Here is a 23,081-nt window from a genome sequence, read left to right on the forward strand (position 1 = left end):
AACAGCCTCCACTCTTCTGGGAAGGCTTTTCACTAGATGTTGGAACATTGCTCCATTCAGCCACAAGACCATTAGTGAGGTTGAGCACTGATGTTGGGCGATTAGGCCTCTCTGTAGTGGAGAGGCCAGTAGTAGTGGAGAGGCCAGTAGTAGAGTCCAGTAGTAGTGGAGAGGCCAGTAGTAGTGGAGAGGCCAGTATTAGAGTCCAGTAGTAGTGGAGAGTCCAGTAGTAGTGGAGAGGCCAGTAGTAGTGGAGAGTCCAGTAGTAGTGGAGAGGCCAGTAGTAGTGGAGAGGCCAGTAGTAGTGGAGAGGCCAGTAGTAGAGTCCAGTAGTAGTGGAGAGGCCAGTAGTAGTGGAGAGGCCAGTAGTAGAGTCCAGTAGTAGTGGAGAGGCCAGTAGTAGTGGAGAGGCCAGTAGTAGTGGAGAGGCCAGTAGTAGAGTCCAGTAGTAGTGGAGAGGCCAGTAGTAGTGGAGAGGCCAGTAGTAGAGGAGAGGCCAGTAGCAGAGTCCAGTATTAGAGTCCAGTAGTAGTGGAGAGGCCAGTAGTAGAGTCCAGTATTAGAGTCCAGTAGTAGTGGAGAGTCCAGTAGTAGAGTCCAGTAGTAGTGGAGAGGCCAGTAGTAGTGGAGAGGCCAGTAGTAGTGGAGAGGCCAGTAGTAGTGGAGAGGCCAGTAGTAGAGGAGAGGCCAGTAGTAGAGTCCAGTAGTAGTGGAGAGGCCAGTAGTAGTGGAGAGGCCAGTAGTAGTGGAGAGGCCAGTAGTAGAGGCCAGTAGTAGTGGAGAGGCCAGTAGTAGTGGAGAGGCCAGTAGTAGTGGAGAGGCCAGTAGTAGAGTCCAGTAGTAGTGGAGAGGCCAGTAGTAGTGGAGAGGCCAGTAGTAGTGGAGAGGCCAGTAGTAGAGGCCAGTATTAGTGGAGAGGCCAGTAGTAGTGGAGAGGCCAGTAGTAGTGGAGAGGCCAGTAGTAGAGTCCAGTAGTAGTGGAGAGGCCAGTAGTAGTGGAGAGGCCAGTAGTACAGTCCAGTAGTAGTGGAGAGGCCAGTAGTAGAGTCCAGTAGTAGTGGAGAGGCCAGTAGTAGTGGAGAGGCCAGTAGTAGTGGAGAGGCCAGTAGTAGAGTCCAGTAGTAGTGGAGAGGCCATTAGTAGAGACCAGTAGTAGTGGAGAGGCCAGTAGTAGTGGAGAGTCCAGTAGTAGTGGAGAGGCCAGTAGTAGAGTCCAGTAGTAGTGGAGAGGCCAGTATTGGAGTCCAGTAGTAGTGGAGAGGCCAGTAGTAGAGTCCAGTAGTAGTGGAGAGGCCAGTAGTAGAGTCCAGTAGTAGTGGAGAGGCCAGTATTAGAGTCCAGTAGTAGTGGAGAGGCCAGTAGTAGAGTCCAGTAGTAGTGGAGAGGCCAGTAGTAGTGGAGAGTCCAGTAGTAGTGGAGAGGCCAGTAGTAGTGGAGAGGCCAGTAGTAGTGGAGAGTCCAGTAGTAGTGGAGAGGCCAGTAGTAGTGGAGAGTCCAGTAGTAGTGGAGAGTCCAGTAGTAGTGGAGAGTCCAGTAGTAGTGGAGAGGCCAGTAGTAGAGTACAGTAGTAGTGGAGAGGCCAGTAGTAGTGGAGAATCCAGTAGTAGTAGAGTCCAGTAGTAGTGGAGAGGCCAGTATTAGAGTCCAGTAGTAGAGGCCAGTAGTAGTGGAGAGTCCAGTAGTAGTGGAGAGTCCAGTAGTAGTGGAGAGGCCAGTAGTAGTGGAGAGGCCAGTAGTAGAGTCCAGTAGTAGTGGAGAGGCCAGTAGTAGTGGAGAGGCCAGTATTAGAGTCCAGTAGTAGTGGAGAGTCCAGTAGTAGTGGAGAGGCCAGTAGTAGAGTCCAGTAGTAGTGGAGAGTCCAGTAGTAGTGGAGAGGCCAGTAGTAGTGGAGAGTCCAGTAGTAGTGGAGAGTCCAGTAGTAGTGGAGAGGCCAGTAGTAGTGGAGAGGCCAGTAGTATTGGAGAGGCCAGTAGTAGTGGAGAGGCCAGTAGTAGTGGAGAGGTCAGGATTATTGGAGAGGCCAGCATTATTGGAGAGGCCAGCATTATTGGAGAGGCCAGTAGTAGTGGAGAGGCCAGTAGTAGTGGAGAGGCCAGTAGTAGTGGAGAGGCCAGTAGTAGTGGAGAGGCCAGTAGTAGTGGAGAGTCCAGTAGTAGTGGAGAGTCCAGTAGTAGTGGAGAGTCCAGTAGTAGTGGAGAGGCCAGTAGTAGTGGAGAGTCCAGTAGTAGTGGAGAGGCCAGTAGTAGTGGAGAGTCCAGTAGTAGTGGAGAGGCCAGTAGTAGAGTCCAGTAGTAGTGGAGAGGCCAGTAGTAGAGTCCAGTAGTAGTGGAGAGGCCAGTATTAGAGTCCAGTAGTAGTGGAGAGGCCAGTAGTAGAGTCCAGTAGTAGTGGAGAGGCCAGTAGTAGTGGAGAGTCCAGTAGTAGTGGAGAGGCCAGTAGTAGTGGAGAGGCCAGTAGTAGTGGAGAGGCCAGTAGTAGTGGAGAGTCCAGTAGTAGTGGAGAGGCCAGTAGTAGTGGAGAGTCCAGTAGTAGTGGAGAGGCCAGTAGTAGAGTACAGTAGTAGTGGAGAGGCCAGTAGTAGTGGAGAATCCAGTAGTAGTAGAGTCCAGTAGTAGTGGAGAGGCCAGTATTAGAGTCCAGTAGTAGAGGCCAGTAGTAGTGGAGAGTCCAGTAGTAGTGGAGAGTCCAGTAGTAGTGGAGAGGCCAGTAGTAGTGGAGAGGCCAGTAGTAGAGTCCAGTAGTAGTGGAGAGGCCAGTAGTAGTGGAGAGGCCAGTATTAGAGTCCAGTAGTAGTGGAGAGTCCAGTAGTAGTGGAGAGGCCAGTAGTAGAGTCCAGTAGTAGTGGAGAGTCCAGTAGTAGTGGAGAGTCCAGTAGTAGTGGAGAGTCCAGTAGTAGTGGAGAGTCCAGTAGTAGTGGAGAGGCCAGTAGTAGTGGAGAGGCCAGTAGTATTGGAGAGGCCAGTAGTAGTGGAGAGGCCAGTAGTAGTGGAGAGGTCAGGATTATTGGAGAGGCCAGCATTATTGGAGAGGCCAGCATTATTGGAGAGGCCAGCAGTAGTGGAGAGGCCAGTAGTAGTGGAGAGTCCAGTAGTAGTGGAGAGTCCAGTAGTAGTGGAGAGTCCAGTAGTAGTGGAGAGGCCAGTAGTAGTGGAGAGGCCAGTAGTAGTGGAGAGGCCAGTAGTAGTGGAGAGGTCAGGATTATTGGAGAGGCCAGCATTATTGGAGAGGCCAGTAGTAGTGGAGAGGCCAGTAGTAGTGGAGAGGCCAGTAGTAGTGTAGAGGCCAGTATTATTGGAGAGGCCAGTATTGTTGGAGAGGCCAGTATTATTGGAGAGGCCAGTATTATTGGAGAGGCCAATATTATTGGAGAGGCCAGTAGTAGAGGAGAGGCCAGCAGTAGTATTGGAGAAGCCAGCAGTAGTGGAGGAGAGGCCAGCAGTAGTAGAGGAGAGGGCAGCAGTAGTAGTGGAGAGGCCAGCAGTAGTAGAGGAGAGGCCAGCAGTAGTAGAGGAGAGGCCAGCAGTAGTAGAGGAGAGGGCAGCAGTAGTAGAGGAGAGGGCAGCAGTAGTAGAGGAGAGGCCAGCAGTAGTAGAGGAGAGGCCAGCAGTAGTAGAGGAGAGGCCAGCAGTAGTAGAGGAGAGGCCAGCAGTAGTAGAGGAGAGGGCAGCAGTAGTAGAGGAGAGGCCAGCAGTAGTAGAGGAGAGGCCAGCAGTAGTAGTGGAGAGGCCAGCAGTAGTAGAGGAGAGGCCAGCAGTAGTAGTGGAGAGGCCAGCAGTAGTAGAGGAGAGGCCAGCAGTAGTAGAGGAGAGGCCAGCAGTAGTAGAGGAGAGGCCAGCAGTAGTAGAGGAGAGGGCAGCAGTAGTAGAGGAGAGGCCAGCAGTAGTAGAGGAGAGGCCAGCAGTAGTAGAGGAGAGGCCAGCAGTAGTAGAGGAGAGGCCAGCAGTAGTAGAGGAGAGGCCAGCAGTAGTAGAGGAGAGGCCAGCAGTAGTAGAGGAGAGGCCAGCAGTAGTAGAGGAGAGGCCAGTAGTAGTAGAGGAGAGGCCAGCAGTAGTAGTGGAGAGGCCAGCAGTAGTAGTGGAGAGGCCAGCAGTAGTAGTGGAGAGGCCAGCAGTAGTAGTGGAGAGGCCAGCAGTAGTAGAGGAGAGGCCAGCAGTAGTAGAGGAGAGGGCAGCAGTAGTAGAGGAGAGGCCAGCAGTAGTAGAGGAGAGGCCAGCAGTAGTAGAGGAGAGGCCAGAAGTAGTAGTGGAGAGGCCAGCAGTAGTAGAGGAGAGGCCAGCAGTAGTAGAGGAGAGGCCAGCAGTAGTAGAGGAGAGGCCAGCAGTAGTAGAGGAGAGGCCAGCAGTAGTAGAGGAGAGGCCAGCAGTAGTAGAGGAGAGGGCAGCAGTAGTAGAGGAGAGGCCAGCAGTAGTAGAGGAGAGGCCAGCAGTAGTAGAGGAGAGGCCAGCAGTAGTAGAGGAGAGGCCAGCAGTAGTAGTGGAGAGGCCAGCAGTAGTAGAGGAGAGGCCAGCAGTAGTAGAGGAGAGGCCAGCAGTAGTAGTGGAGAGGCCAGCAGTAGTAGTGGAGAGGTCAGCAGTAGTAGTGGAGAGGCCAGCAGTAGTAGTGGAGAGGCCAGCAGTAGTGGATTGTTTCTGGTCTATGACCCAGATATGTGTTGTTTCAGCTGAGCGTTTTGGTGAGAAGCTGGAGGAGCTGTGTAGAGAGAGGAGTTCACTGAGGCTGGGTCTCCCCTCCAGACAGCCCAGCGTGGCTCTGTTCCTCCAGAGACTCAGAGAGGCAGTACACAGCGCCCTCACCAGGATGGAGGACCACAGGTTAGTACCATTACTACAACACACCACACCACACTACAACACAGCGCCCTCGCCAGGATGGAGGACCACAGGTTAGTACCATTACTACAACACACCACACTACACACCACAACAGACCACACCACAACACACCACAACACACCACAACACACTACAACACAACACACTACAACACACTACAACACACTACAACACACTACAACACACTACACCACAACACACTACAACACACTACAACACACTAAAACACACTACAACACACTACAACACACTACAACACACTACAACACACTACACCACAACACACTACAACACACTACAACACACTACAACACAACACACTACAACACACAACACACTACAACACACTACAACACACTACAACACACTACAACACACTACAACACACTACAACACAACACACTACACTACAACACACTACAACACACTACAACACACTACAACACACTACAACACACTACAACACACCACAACACACTACAACACACTACAACACACTACAACACAACACACTACAACACAACACACCACAACACAACACACTACAACACACTACAACACACTACAACACAACACACTACAACACACTACAACACACTACAACACACCACAACACACTACAACACACTACACCACACTACAACACAACACACTACAACACACTACAACACACTACAACACACTACACTACAACACACTACAACACACTACAACACACTACAACACACTACAACACACTACAACACACTACACCACAACACACCTCAACACACTACAACACACTACAACACACTATACTACAACACACTACAACACACTACAACACACTACAACACACTACAACACACTACACCACACTACAACACACTACAACACACTACTACACAACACACTACAACACACTACAACACACTACAACACACCACAACACACTACACTACAACACACTACAACACACCACAACACACTACAACACACTACAACACACTACAACACACTACAACACACTACAACACACTACAACACACTATACTACAACACACTACAACACACTACAACACACTACAACACACTACAACACACTACACCATACTACAACACACTACAACACACTACTACACAACACACTACAACACACTACAACACACTACAACACACCACAACACACTACACTACAACACACTACAACACACCACAACACACTACAACACACTACAACACACTACAACACACTACAACACACCACACTACAACACACTACAACACACTACACCACACTACACCACACTACAACACACTACAACACACTACAACACACCACAACACACTACAACACACTACAACACACTACAACACACTACAACACACCACACTACAACACACTACAACACACTACACCACACTACACCACACTACAACACACTACAACACACTACAACACACTACAACACACTACAACACACTACAACACACCACACTACAACACACTACAACACACTACAACACACTACAACATACCACAACACAACACACTACAACACACTACAACACACTACAACACACTACACCACAACACACTACAACACACTACAACACACTACACCACAACCCACTACAACACACTACAACACACTACAACACACTACAACATACCACAACACACTACAACACACTCCAACACACTACAACACACTACAACACACTACAACACACTACAACACACTACAACACACTACAAAACACTACAACACACTACACTACAACACACTACAACACACTACAACACACTACAACACACTACAACACACCACAACACACTACAACACACTACAACACACTACAACACACTACAAAACACTCCAACACACTACACTACAACACACTACAACACACTACAACACACCACACTACAACACACTACAACACACTACAACACACTACAACACACTACAACACAACACAACACACTACAACACACTACAACACACTACAACACACTACACTACAACACACTACAACACACTACAACACACCACACTACAACACACTACAACACACTACAACACACTACAACACACTACAACACACTACAACACACCACAACACAACACACTACAACACACTACAACACACTACAACACACCACACTACAACACACTACAACACACTACAACACAACACACTACAACACACTACAACACACTACAACACAACACACTACAACACACTACAACACACTACAACACACTACAACACACTACACCACAACACACTACAACACACTACAACACACTACAACACACTACAACACACTACAACACACTACAACACACTACACCACACCACAACACAACACACTACAACACACTACAACACACTACAACACACTACAACACAACACACTACAACACACAACACACTACAACACACTACAACACACTACAACACACTACAACACACTACAACACACTACAACACACAACACACTACAACACACTACAACACACTACAACACACTACAACACACTACAACACACTACACTACACTACAACACAACACAACACACTACAACACACTACAACACACTACAACACACTACAACACACTACAACACACTACAACACACCACAACACACTACAACACACTACAACACAACACACTACAACACACTACAACACAACACACCACAACACAACACACTACAACACACTACAACACACTACAACACAACACACTACAACACACTACAACACACTACAACACACTACAACACACTACAACACACTACAACACACTACAACACAACACACTACAACACACTACAACACACTACAACACACCACAACACACTACAACACACTACACCACACTACAACACAACACACTACAACACACTACAACACACTACACTACAACACACTACAACACACTACAACACACTACAACACACTACAACACACTACAACACACTACAACACACTACACCACACTACAACACAACACACTACAACACACTACAACACACTACAACACACTATACTACAACACACTACAACACACTACAACACACTACAACACACTACAACACACTACAACACACCACAACACACTACACCACACTACAACACACTACAACACACTACTACACAACACACTACAACACACTACAACACACTACAACACACCACAACACACTACACTACAACACACTACAACACACCACAACACACTACAACACACTACAACACACTACAACACACTACAACACACTACAACACACCACACTACAAAACACTACAACACACTACAACACACTACACTACAACACACTACAACACACTACAACACACTACAACACACTACAACACACTACAACACACTACAACACACTACTACACACTACAACACACTACACTACAACACACTACAACACACTACAACACACTACAACACACTACAACACACTACAACACACTACACTACAACACACTACAACACACTACTACACACTACAACACACTACACTACAACACACTACAACACACTACAACACACTACAACACACTACAACACACTACAACACACTACACTACAACACACTACAACACACTACAACACACTACACCACACTACACTACAACACACTACAACACACTATACTACAACACACTACAACACACTACAACACACTACAACACACTACAACACACTACAACACACTATTACACAACACACTACAACACACTACAACACACTACAACACACCACAACACACTACACTACAACACACTACAACACACCACAACACACTACAACACACTACAACACACTACAACACACTACAACACACTACAACACACCACACTACAACACACTACAACACACTACACCACACTACAACACACTACAACACACTACAACACACTACAACACACTACAACACACCACACTACAACACACTACAACACACCACAACACACTACACTACAACACACTACAACACACCACAACACACTACAACACACTACAACACACTACAACACACTACAACACACTACAACACACCACACTACAACACACTACAACACACTACACCACACTACAACACACTACAACACACTACAACACACTACAACACACTACAACATACCACAAAATACCACAACACACTACAACACACTACAACACACTACAACACACTACAACACACTACAACACACTACAACACACCACAACACACTACAACATACCACAACACACTACAACACACTACAACACACCACAACACACTACACTACAACACACTACAACACAACACACTACAACACACTACAACACAACACACCACAACACACTACACTACAACACACCACAACACACCACAACACACCACACCACACTACAACACACTACAACACACTACACTACAACACACTACAACACACTACAACACACTACAACACACTACAACACACTACAACACAACACACTACAACACACCACAACACACTACAACACAACACACTACAACACACTACAACACACTACAACACAACACACTACAACACACTACAACACACTACAACACACTACAACATACCACAACACACTACAACACACTACAACACACCACAACACACTACACTACAACACACTACAACACAACACACTACAACACAACACACCACAACACACTACACTACAACACACCACAACACACCACAACACACTACAACACACTACAACACACTACAACACACTACAACACAACACAACACACTACAACACACTACAACACACTACACCACACTACAACACACTACAACACACTACAACACACCACACTACAACACACTACAACACACTACACTACACTACAACACACCACAACACACTACACTACAACACACTACACCACACTACAACACAACACACTACAACACACTACAACACACTACAACACACCACAACACACCACAACACACTACAACACACTACAACACACTACAACACACTACAACACACTACAACACACTACACTACAACACACTACAACACACTACAACACACCACACTACAACACACTACAACACACTACAACACACTACAACACACTACAACACAACACAACACACTACAACACACTACAACACACTACAACACACTACAACACACTACAACACACTACACTACAACACACTACAACACACTACAACACACCACACTACAACACACTACACTACAACACACTACAACACACTACAACACACTACAACACACTACAACACACCACAACACAACACACTACAACACACTACAACACACTACAACACACTACAACACACTACAACACACTACAACACACTACAACACACCACACTACAACACACTACAACACACTACAACACAACACACTACAACACACTACAACACACTACACCACACTACACTACAACACACTACAACACACTACAACACACTACAACACACCACACTACAACACACTACAACACACCACACTACAACACACTACAACACACTACAACACACTACAACACACTACAACACACTACACTACAACACACTACAACACACTACAACACACTACAACACACTACAACACACCACAACACAACACACTACAACACACTACAACACACTACAACACACTACAACACACTACAACACACTACAACACACTACAACACACCACACTACAACACACTACAACACACTACAACACAACACACTACAACACACTACAACACACTACACCACACTACACTACAACACACTACAACACACTACAACACACTACAACACACCACACTACAACACACTACAACACACCACACTACAACACACTACAACACAACACACTACAACACACTACAACACACCACACTACAACACACTACAACACACTACAACACACTACAACACACTACAACACACTACAACACACTACAACACACTACACTACAGCACACTACAACACACTACAACACACTACAACACACTACAACACACTACAACACACTACACTACAACACACCACAACACACTACAACACACTACAACACACTACAACACACTACAACAAACTACACTACACTACACTACAACACACTACACTACACTACACTACAACACACTACAACACACTACACTACAACACACTACAACACACTACAACACACTACAACACACTACAACACACTACACTACAACACACTACAACACACTACACTACACTACACTACACTACAACACACTACAACACACTACAACACACTACAACACACTACAACACACTACAACACACCACACTACAACACACTACAACACACTACAACACACCACACTACAACACACTACAACACACCACACTACAACACACTACAACACACTACAACACACTACAACACACTACAACACACTACAACACACCACACTACAACACACTACAACACACTACAACACACTACAACACACTACAACACACTACACTACAACACACTACACCACACTACAACACAACACACTACACTACAACACACTACAACACACCACAACACCCTACAACACACTACAACACAACACACCACACTACAACACACCACACTACACTACAACACACTACAACACACCACAACACCCTACAACACACTACAACACAACACACCACACTACAACACACTACACTACACTACAACACACTACAACACACTACACCACACTACAACACACTACAACACACCACAACACACTACAACACACCACACTACAACACACCACACTACAACACACTACAACACAACACACCACACTACAACACACTACAACACACTACACCACACTACAACACACTACAACACACTACAACACACTACAACACACTACACCACACTACAACACACTACAACACACTACAACACACTACAACACACTACAACACACCACAACACACTACAACACACTACAACACACTACACCACACTACAACACACTACAACACACTACAACACACTACAACACACTACTACACACCACAACACACTACAACACACTACAACACACTACACTACAACACACTACAACACACCACAACACACTACAACACACTACAACACACCACAACACACTACAACACACTACAACACACCACACTACAACACACTACAACACACTACACTACACCACACTACAACACACTACAACACACTACAACACACTACAACACACCACAACACACTACAACACACTACAACACACTACAACACACTACAACACACTACAACACACTACAACACACTACACTACAACACACTACAACACACTACAACACACTACTACACACTACTACACACCACAACACACTACAACACACTACAACACACTACCACACACTACAACACACTACAACACACTACAACACACTACTACACAACACACTACAACACACTACAACACACTACAACACACTACAACACACTACAACACACTACAACACACTACAACACACTACAACACACTACAACACACCACAACACACTACACTACAACACACTACAACACACCACAACACACTACAACACACTACAACACACTACAACACACTACAACACACTACAACACACCACACTACAACACACTACAACACACTACACCACACTACAACACACTACAACACACTACAACACACTACAACACACTACAACACACCACACTACAACACACTACAACACACTACAACACACTACAACACACTACAACATACCACAAAATACCACAACACACTACAACACACTACAACACACTACAACACACTACAACACACTACAACACACTACACTACAACACACTACAACACACTACAACACACTACAACACACTACAACACACTACACCACAACACACTACAACACACTACAACACACTACACCACAACACACTACAACACACTACAACACACTACAACACACTACAACATACCACAACACACTACAACACACTACAACACACCACAACACACTACACTACAACACACTACAACACAACACACTACAACACACTACAACACAACACACCACAACACACTACACTACAACACACCACAACACACCACAACACACCACAACACACTACAACACACTACAACACACTACAACACACTACACCACACTACAACACACTACAACACACTACAACACACTACAACACACTACAACACACTACACTACAGCACACTACAACACACTACAACACACTACAACACACTACAACACACTACAACACACTACAACACACTACACTACACTACACTACAACACACTACACTACACTACACTACAACACACTACAACACACTACACTACAACACACTACAACACACTACAACACACTACAACACACTACAACACACTACACTACAACACACTACAACACACTACACTACACTACACTACACTACACTACAACACACTACAACACACTACAACACACTACAACACACTACAACACACTACAACACACCACACTACAACACACTACAACACACTACAACACACCACACTACAACACACTACAACACACCACACTACAACACACTACAACACACTACAACACACTACAACACACTACAACACACTACAACACACCACACTACAACACACTACAACACACTACAACACACTACAACACACTACAACACACTACACTACAACACACTACACCACACTACAACACAACACACTACACTACAACACACTACAACACACCACAACACCCTACAACACACTACAACACAACACACCACACTACAACACACCACACTACACTACAACACACTACAACACACCACAACACCCTACAACACACTACAACACAACACACCACACTACAACACACTACACTACACTACAACACACTACAACACACTACACCACACTACAACACACTACAACACACCACAACACACTACAACACACCACACTACAACACACCACACTACAACACACTACAACACAACACACCACACTACAACACACTACAACACACTACAACACACTACACCACACTACAACACACTACAACACACTACAACACACTACAACACACTACAACACACTACAACACACCACACTACAACACACTACAACACACTACAACACACTACAACACACTACAACACAACACACCACACTACAACACACTACAACACACTACTACACACCACAACACACTACAACACACCACAACACACTACAACACACTACAACACACCACAACACACTACAACACACTACAACACACCACACTACAACACACTACAACACACTACACTACACCACACTACAACACACTACAACACACTACAACACACTACAACACACTACAACACACTACAACACACTACAACACACTACAACACACTACACTACAACACACTACAACACACTACTACACACTACAACACACCACAACACACTACAACACACTACAACACACTACAACACACTACTACACAACACACTACAACACACTACAACACACTACAACACACTACAACACACTACAACACACCACACTACAACACACTACAACACACTACACCACACTACAACACACTACAACACACTACAACACACTACAACACACCACACTACAACACACTACAACACACTACAACACACTACAACACACTACAACATACCACAAAATACCACAACACACTACAACACACTACAACACACTACAACACACTACAACACACTACAACACACTACAACACACTACAACACACTACAACACACTACACTACAACACACTACAACACACTACAACACACTACAACACACTACAACACACTACACCACAACACACTACAACACACTACAACACACTACACCACAACACACTACAACACACTACAACACACTACAACACACTACAACATACCACAACACACTACAACACACCACAACACACTACACTACAACACACTACAACACAACACACTACAACACACTACAACACAACACACCACAACACACTACAACACACCACAACACACCACAACACACCACAACACACTACAACACACTACAACACACTACAACACACTACACCACACTACAACACAACACAACACACTACAACACACTACAACACACTACACCACACTACAACACACTACAACACACTACAACACACCACACTACAACACACTACAACACACTACACTACACTACAACACACCACAACACACTACACTACAACACACTACACCACACTACAACACAACACACTACAACACACTACAACACACTACAACACACTACAACACACCACAACACACTACAACACACTACAACACACTACAACACACTACAACACACTACAACACACTACACTACAACACACTACAACACACTACAACACACCACACTACAACACACTACAACACACTACAACACACTACAACACAACACAACACACTACAACACACTACAACACACTACAACACACTACAACACACTACAACACACTACACTACAACACACTACAACACACTACAACACACCACACTACAACACACTACACTACAACACACTACAACACACTACAACACACTACAACACAATACAACACACTACAACACACCACAACACAACACACTACAACACACTACAACACACTACAACACACTACAACACACTACAACACACTACAACACACCACACTACAACACACTACAACACACTACAACACAACACACTACAACACACTACAACACACTACACCACACTACACTACAACACACTACAACACACTACAACACACTACAACACACTACAACACACCACACTACAACACACTACAACACACCACACTACAACACACTACAACACACTACAACACACTACAACACACTACAACACACTACAACACACTACAACACACTACACTACAGCACACTACAACACAACACACTACAACACACTACAACACACCACACTACAACACACTACAACATACTACAACACACTACAACACACTACACTACACTACAACACACTACAACACACTACAACACACTACAACACACTACACTACACTACACTACAACACACTACACTACACTACACTACAACACACTACAACACACTACACTACAACACACTACAACACACTACAACACACTACAACACACTACAACACACTACACTACAACACACTACAACACACTACACTACACTACACTACACTACACTACAACACACTACAACACACTACAACACACTACAACACACTACAACACACTACAACACACTACAACACACCACACTACAACACACTACAACACACTACAACACACCACACTACAACACACTACAACACACCACACTACAACACACTACAACACACTACAACACACTACAACACACTACAACACACTACAACACACCACACTACAACACACTACAACACACTACAACACACTACAACACACTACACTACAACACACTACACCACACTACAACACAACACACTACACTACAACACACTACAACACACCACAACACCCTACAACACACTACAACACAACACAACACACTACAACACACCACACTACACTACAACACACTACAACACACCACAACACCCTACAACACACTACAACACAACACACCACACTACAACACACTACACTACACTACAACACACTACAACACACTACACCACACTACAACACACTACAACACACCACAACACACTACAACACACCACACTACAACACACCACACTACAACACACTACAACACAACACACCACACTACAACACACTACAACACACTACAACACACTACACCACACTACAACACACTACAACACACTACAACACACTACAACACACTACAACACACTACAACACACCACACTACAACACACTACAACACACTACAACACACTACAACACACTACAACACAACACACCACACTACAACACACTACAACACACTACAACACACTACACCACACTACAACACACTAGAACACACTACAACACACTACTACACACCACAACACACTACAACACACTACAACACACTACACTACAACACACTACAACACACCACAACACACTACAACACACTACAACACACCACAACACACTACAACACACTACAACACACCACACTACAACACACTACAACACACTACACTACACCACACTACAACACACTACAACACACTACAACACACTACAACACACCACAACACACTACAACACACTACAACACACTACAACACACTACAACACACTACAACACACTACAACACACTACACTACAACACACTACAACACACTACTACACACTACAACACACCACAACACACTACAACACACTACAACACACTACAACACACTACTACACAACACACTACAACACACTACAACACACTACAACACACCACAACACACTACACTACAACACACTACAACACACCACAACACACTACAACACACTACAACACACTACAACACACTACAACACACCACACTACAACACACTACAACACACTACACCACACTACAACACACTACAACACACTACAACACACTACAACACACTACAACACACCACACTACAACACACTACAACACACTACAACACACTACAACACACTACAACATACCACAACATACCACAACACACTACAACACACTACAACACACTACAACACACTACAACACACTACACTACAACACACTACAACACACTACAACACACTACAACACACTACAACACACTACACCACAACACACTACAACACACTACAACACACTACACCACAACACACTACAACACACTACAACACACTACAACACACTACAACACACTACAACACACTACACTACAACACACTACAACACACTACTACACACTACAACACACCACAACACACTACAACACACTACAACACACTACAACACACTACTACACAACACACTACAACACACTACAACACACTACAACACACCACAACACACTACACTACAACACACTACAACACACCACAACACACTACAACACACTACAACACACTACAACACACTACAACACACCACACTACAACACACTACAACACACTACACCACACTACAACACACTACAACACACTACAACACACTACAACACACCACACTACAACACACTACAACACACTACAACACACTACAACACACTACAACATACCACAACATACCACAACACACTACAACACACTACAACACACTACAACACACTACAACACACTACACTACAACACACTACAACACACTACAACACACTACAACACACTACAACACACTACACCACAACACACTACAACACACTACAACACACTACAACACACTACAACACACTACAACACACTACAACACACTACACTACAACACACTACAACACACTACAACACACTACAACACACTACTACACAACACACTACAACACACTACAACACACTACAACACACTACACCACAACACACTACAACACACTACAACATACCAAAACACACTACAACACACTACAACACACCACAACACACTACAACACACCACACTACAACACACTACAACACACCACACTACAACACACTACAACACAACACACTACAACACACTACAACACAACACACCACAACACACTACACTACAACACACCACAACACACCACAACACACCACAACACACTACAACACACTACAACACACTACAACACACTACACCACACTACAACACAACACAACACACTACAACACACTACAACACACTACACCACACTACAACACACTACAACACACTACAACACACCACACTACAACACACTACAACACACTACACTACACTACAACACACCACAACACACTACACTACAACACACTACACCACACTACAACACAACACACTACAACACACTACAACACACTACAACACACTACAACACACTACAACACACCACAACACACTACAACACACTACAACACACTACAACACACTACAACACACTACACTACAACACACTACAACACACTACAACACACCACACTACAACACACTACAACACACTACAACACACTACAACACAACACAACACACTACAACACACTACAACACACTACAACACACTACAACACACTACAACACACTACACTACAACACACTACAACACACTACAACACACCACACTACAACACACTACAACACACTACAACACACTACAACACATTACAACACACCACAACACAACACACTACAACACACTACAACACACTACAACACACCACACTACAACACACTACAACACACTACACCACACTACAACACACTACACCACAACACACTACAACACACTACAACACACTAAAACACACTACAACACACTACAACACACTACAACACACTACACCACACCACAACACAACACACTACAACACACTACAACACAACACACTACAACACACAACACACTACAACACACTACAACACACTACAACACACTACAACACACTACAACACACAACACACTACAACACACTACAACACACTACAACACACTACAACACACTACAACACACTACACTACACTACAACACAACACAACACACTACAACACACTACAACACACTACAACACACTACAACACACTACAACACACTACAACACAACACACTACAACACACTACAACACAACACACCACAACACAACACACTACAACACACTACAACACACTACAACACAACACACTACAACACACTACAACACACTACAACACACTACAACACACTACAACACACTACAACACACTACAACACAACACACTACAACACACTACAACACACTACAACACAACACACTACAACACACTACAACACACTACAACACACCACAACACACTACAACACACTACACCACACTACAACACAACACACTACAACACACTACAACACACTACAACACACTACACTACAACACACTACAACACACTACAACACACTACAACACACTACAACACACTACACCACACTACAACACAACACACTACAACACACTACAACACACTACAACACACTATACTACAACACACTACAACACACTACAACACACTACAACACACTACAACACACTACACCACACTACAACACACTACAACACACTACTACACAACACACTACAACACACTACAACACACTACAACACACCACAACACACTACACTACAACACACTACAACACACCACAACACACTACAACACACTACAACACACTACAACACACTACAACACACTACAACACACCACACTACAAAACACTACAACACACTACAACACACTACAACACACTACACTACAACACACTACAACACACTACAACACACTACAACACACTACAACACACTACAACACACTACTACACACTACAACACACTACACTACAACACACTACAACACACTACAACACACTACAACACACTACACTACAACACACTACAACACACTACAACACACTACAACACACTACAACACACTACAACACACTATACTACAACACACTACAACACACTACAACACACTACAACACACTACAACACACTACAACACACTACTACACAACACACTACAACACACTACAACACACTACAACACACCACAACACACTACACTACAACACACTACAACACACCACAACACACTACAACACACTACAACACACTACAACACACTACAACACACCACACTACAACACACTACAACACACTACACCACACTACAACACACTACAACACACTACAACATACCACAACATACCACAACACACTACAACACACTACAACACACTACAACACACTACAACACACTACAACACACTACACTACAACACACTACAACACACTACAACACACTACAACACACTACACCACAACACACTACAACACACTACAACACACTACAACATACCACAACACACTACAACACACTACAACACACCACAACACTCTACACTACAACACACTACAACACAACACACTACAACACACTACAACACAACACACCACAACACACTACACTACAACACACCACAACACACCACAACACACCACAACACACCACAACACACTACAACACACTACAACACACTACAACACACTACACCACACTACAACACAACACAACACACTACAACACACTACACTACAACACACTACAACACACTACAACACACTACAACACACTACAACACACCACAACACACTACACTACAACACACTACAACACACCACAACACACTACAACACACTACAACACACTACAACACACTACAACACACCACACTACAACACACTACAACACACTACACCACACTACAACACACTACAACACACTACAACACACCACAACACACCACAACACACTACAACACACTACAACACACTACAACACACTACACCACACTACAACACAACACAACACACTACAACACACTACAACACACTACACCACACTACAACACACTACACCACACTACAACACATCACACTACAACACACTACAACACACTACAACACACTACACTACAACACACTACAACACACTACAACACACTACAACACACTACAACACACTACAACACACTACACCACACTACAACACAACACACTACAACACACTACAACACACTACAACACACTATACTACAACACACTACAACACACTACAACACACTACAACACACTACAACACACTACAACACACTACAACACACTACACCACACTACAACACACTACAACACACTACTACACAACACACTACAACACACTACAACACACTACAACACACTACACTACAACACACTACAACACACCACAACACACTACAACACACTACAACACACTACAACACACTACAACACACTACAACACACTACAACACACCACACTACAAAACACTACAACACACTACAACACACTACAACACACTACACTACAACACACTACAACACACTACAACACACTACAACACACTACAACACACTACACCACACTACAACACAACACACTACAACACACTACAACACACTACAACACACTACACTACAACACACTACAACACACTACAACACACTACAACACACTACAACACACTACACCACACTACAACACAACACACTACAACACACTACAACACACTACAACACACTATACTACAACACACTACAACACACTACAACACACTACAACACACTACAACACACTACACCACACTACAACACACTACAACACACTACTACACAACACACTACAACACACTACAACACACTACAACACACCACAACACACTACACTACAACACACTACAACACACCACAACACACTACAACACACTACAACACACTACAACACACTACAACACACTACAACACACTACAACACACCACACTACAAAACACTACAACACACTACAACACACTACAACACACTACACTACAACACACTACAACACACTACAACACACTACAACACACTACAACACACTACAACACACTACTACACACTACAACACACTACACTACAACACACTACAACACACTACAACACACTACAACACACTACACTACAACACACTACAACACACTACAACACACTACAACACACTACAACACACTACAACACACTATACTACAACACACTACAACACACTACAACACACTACAACACACTACAACACACTACAACACACTACTACACAACACACTACAACACACTACAACACACTACAACACACCACAACACACTACACTACAACACACTACAACACACCACAACACACTACAACACACTACAACACACTACAACACACTACAACACACCACACTACAACACACTACAACACACTACACCACACTACAACACACTACAACACACTACAACATACCACAACATACCACAACACACTACAACACACTACAACACACTACAACACACTACAACACACTACAACACACTACACTACAACACACTACAACACACTACAACACACTACAACACACTACACCACAACACACTACAACACACTACAACACACTACAACATACCACAACACACTACAACACACTACAACACACCACAACACTCTACACTACAACACACTACAACACAACACACTACAACACACTAC

At 44.0% G+C, this 23,081-nt stretch overlaps 1 protein-coding gene across 1 annotated transcript in view; it reads left to right on the plus strand.

The window, feature by feature from the left end:
- The window catches only part of LOC129828587 (mucin-5AC-like), a 97,263-nt gene that overhangs the window by 36,892 nt on the left and 37,290 nt on the right, over nt 1-23,081 (plus strand). The window contains exon 4 of the mRNA XM_055889640.1: nt 4,661-4,811. Coding sequence (XP_055745615.1) covers nt 4,661-4,811 — 151 coding nt within the window. The remainder of the gene's footprint in view (nt 1-4,660; nt 4,812-23,081) is intronic.

Source organism: Salvelinus fontinalis, chromosome 30 (genome assembly GCF_029448725.1).
Source record: "Salvelinus fontinalis isolate EN_2023a chromosome 30, ASM2944872v1, whole genome shotgun sequence".
Taxonomy (NCBI): domain Eukaryota; kingdom Metazoa; phylum Chordata; class Actinopteri; order Salmoniformes; family Salmonidae; genus Salvelinus; species Salvelinus fontinalis.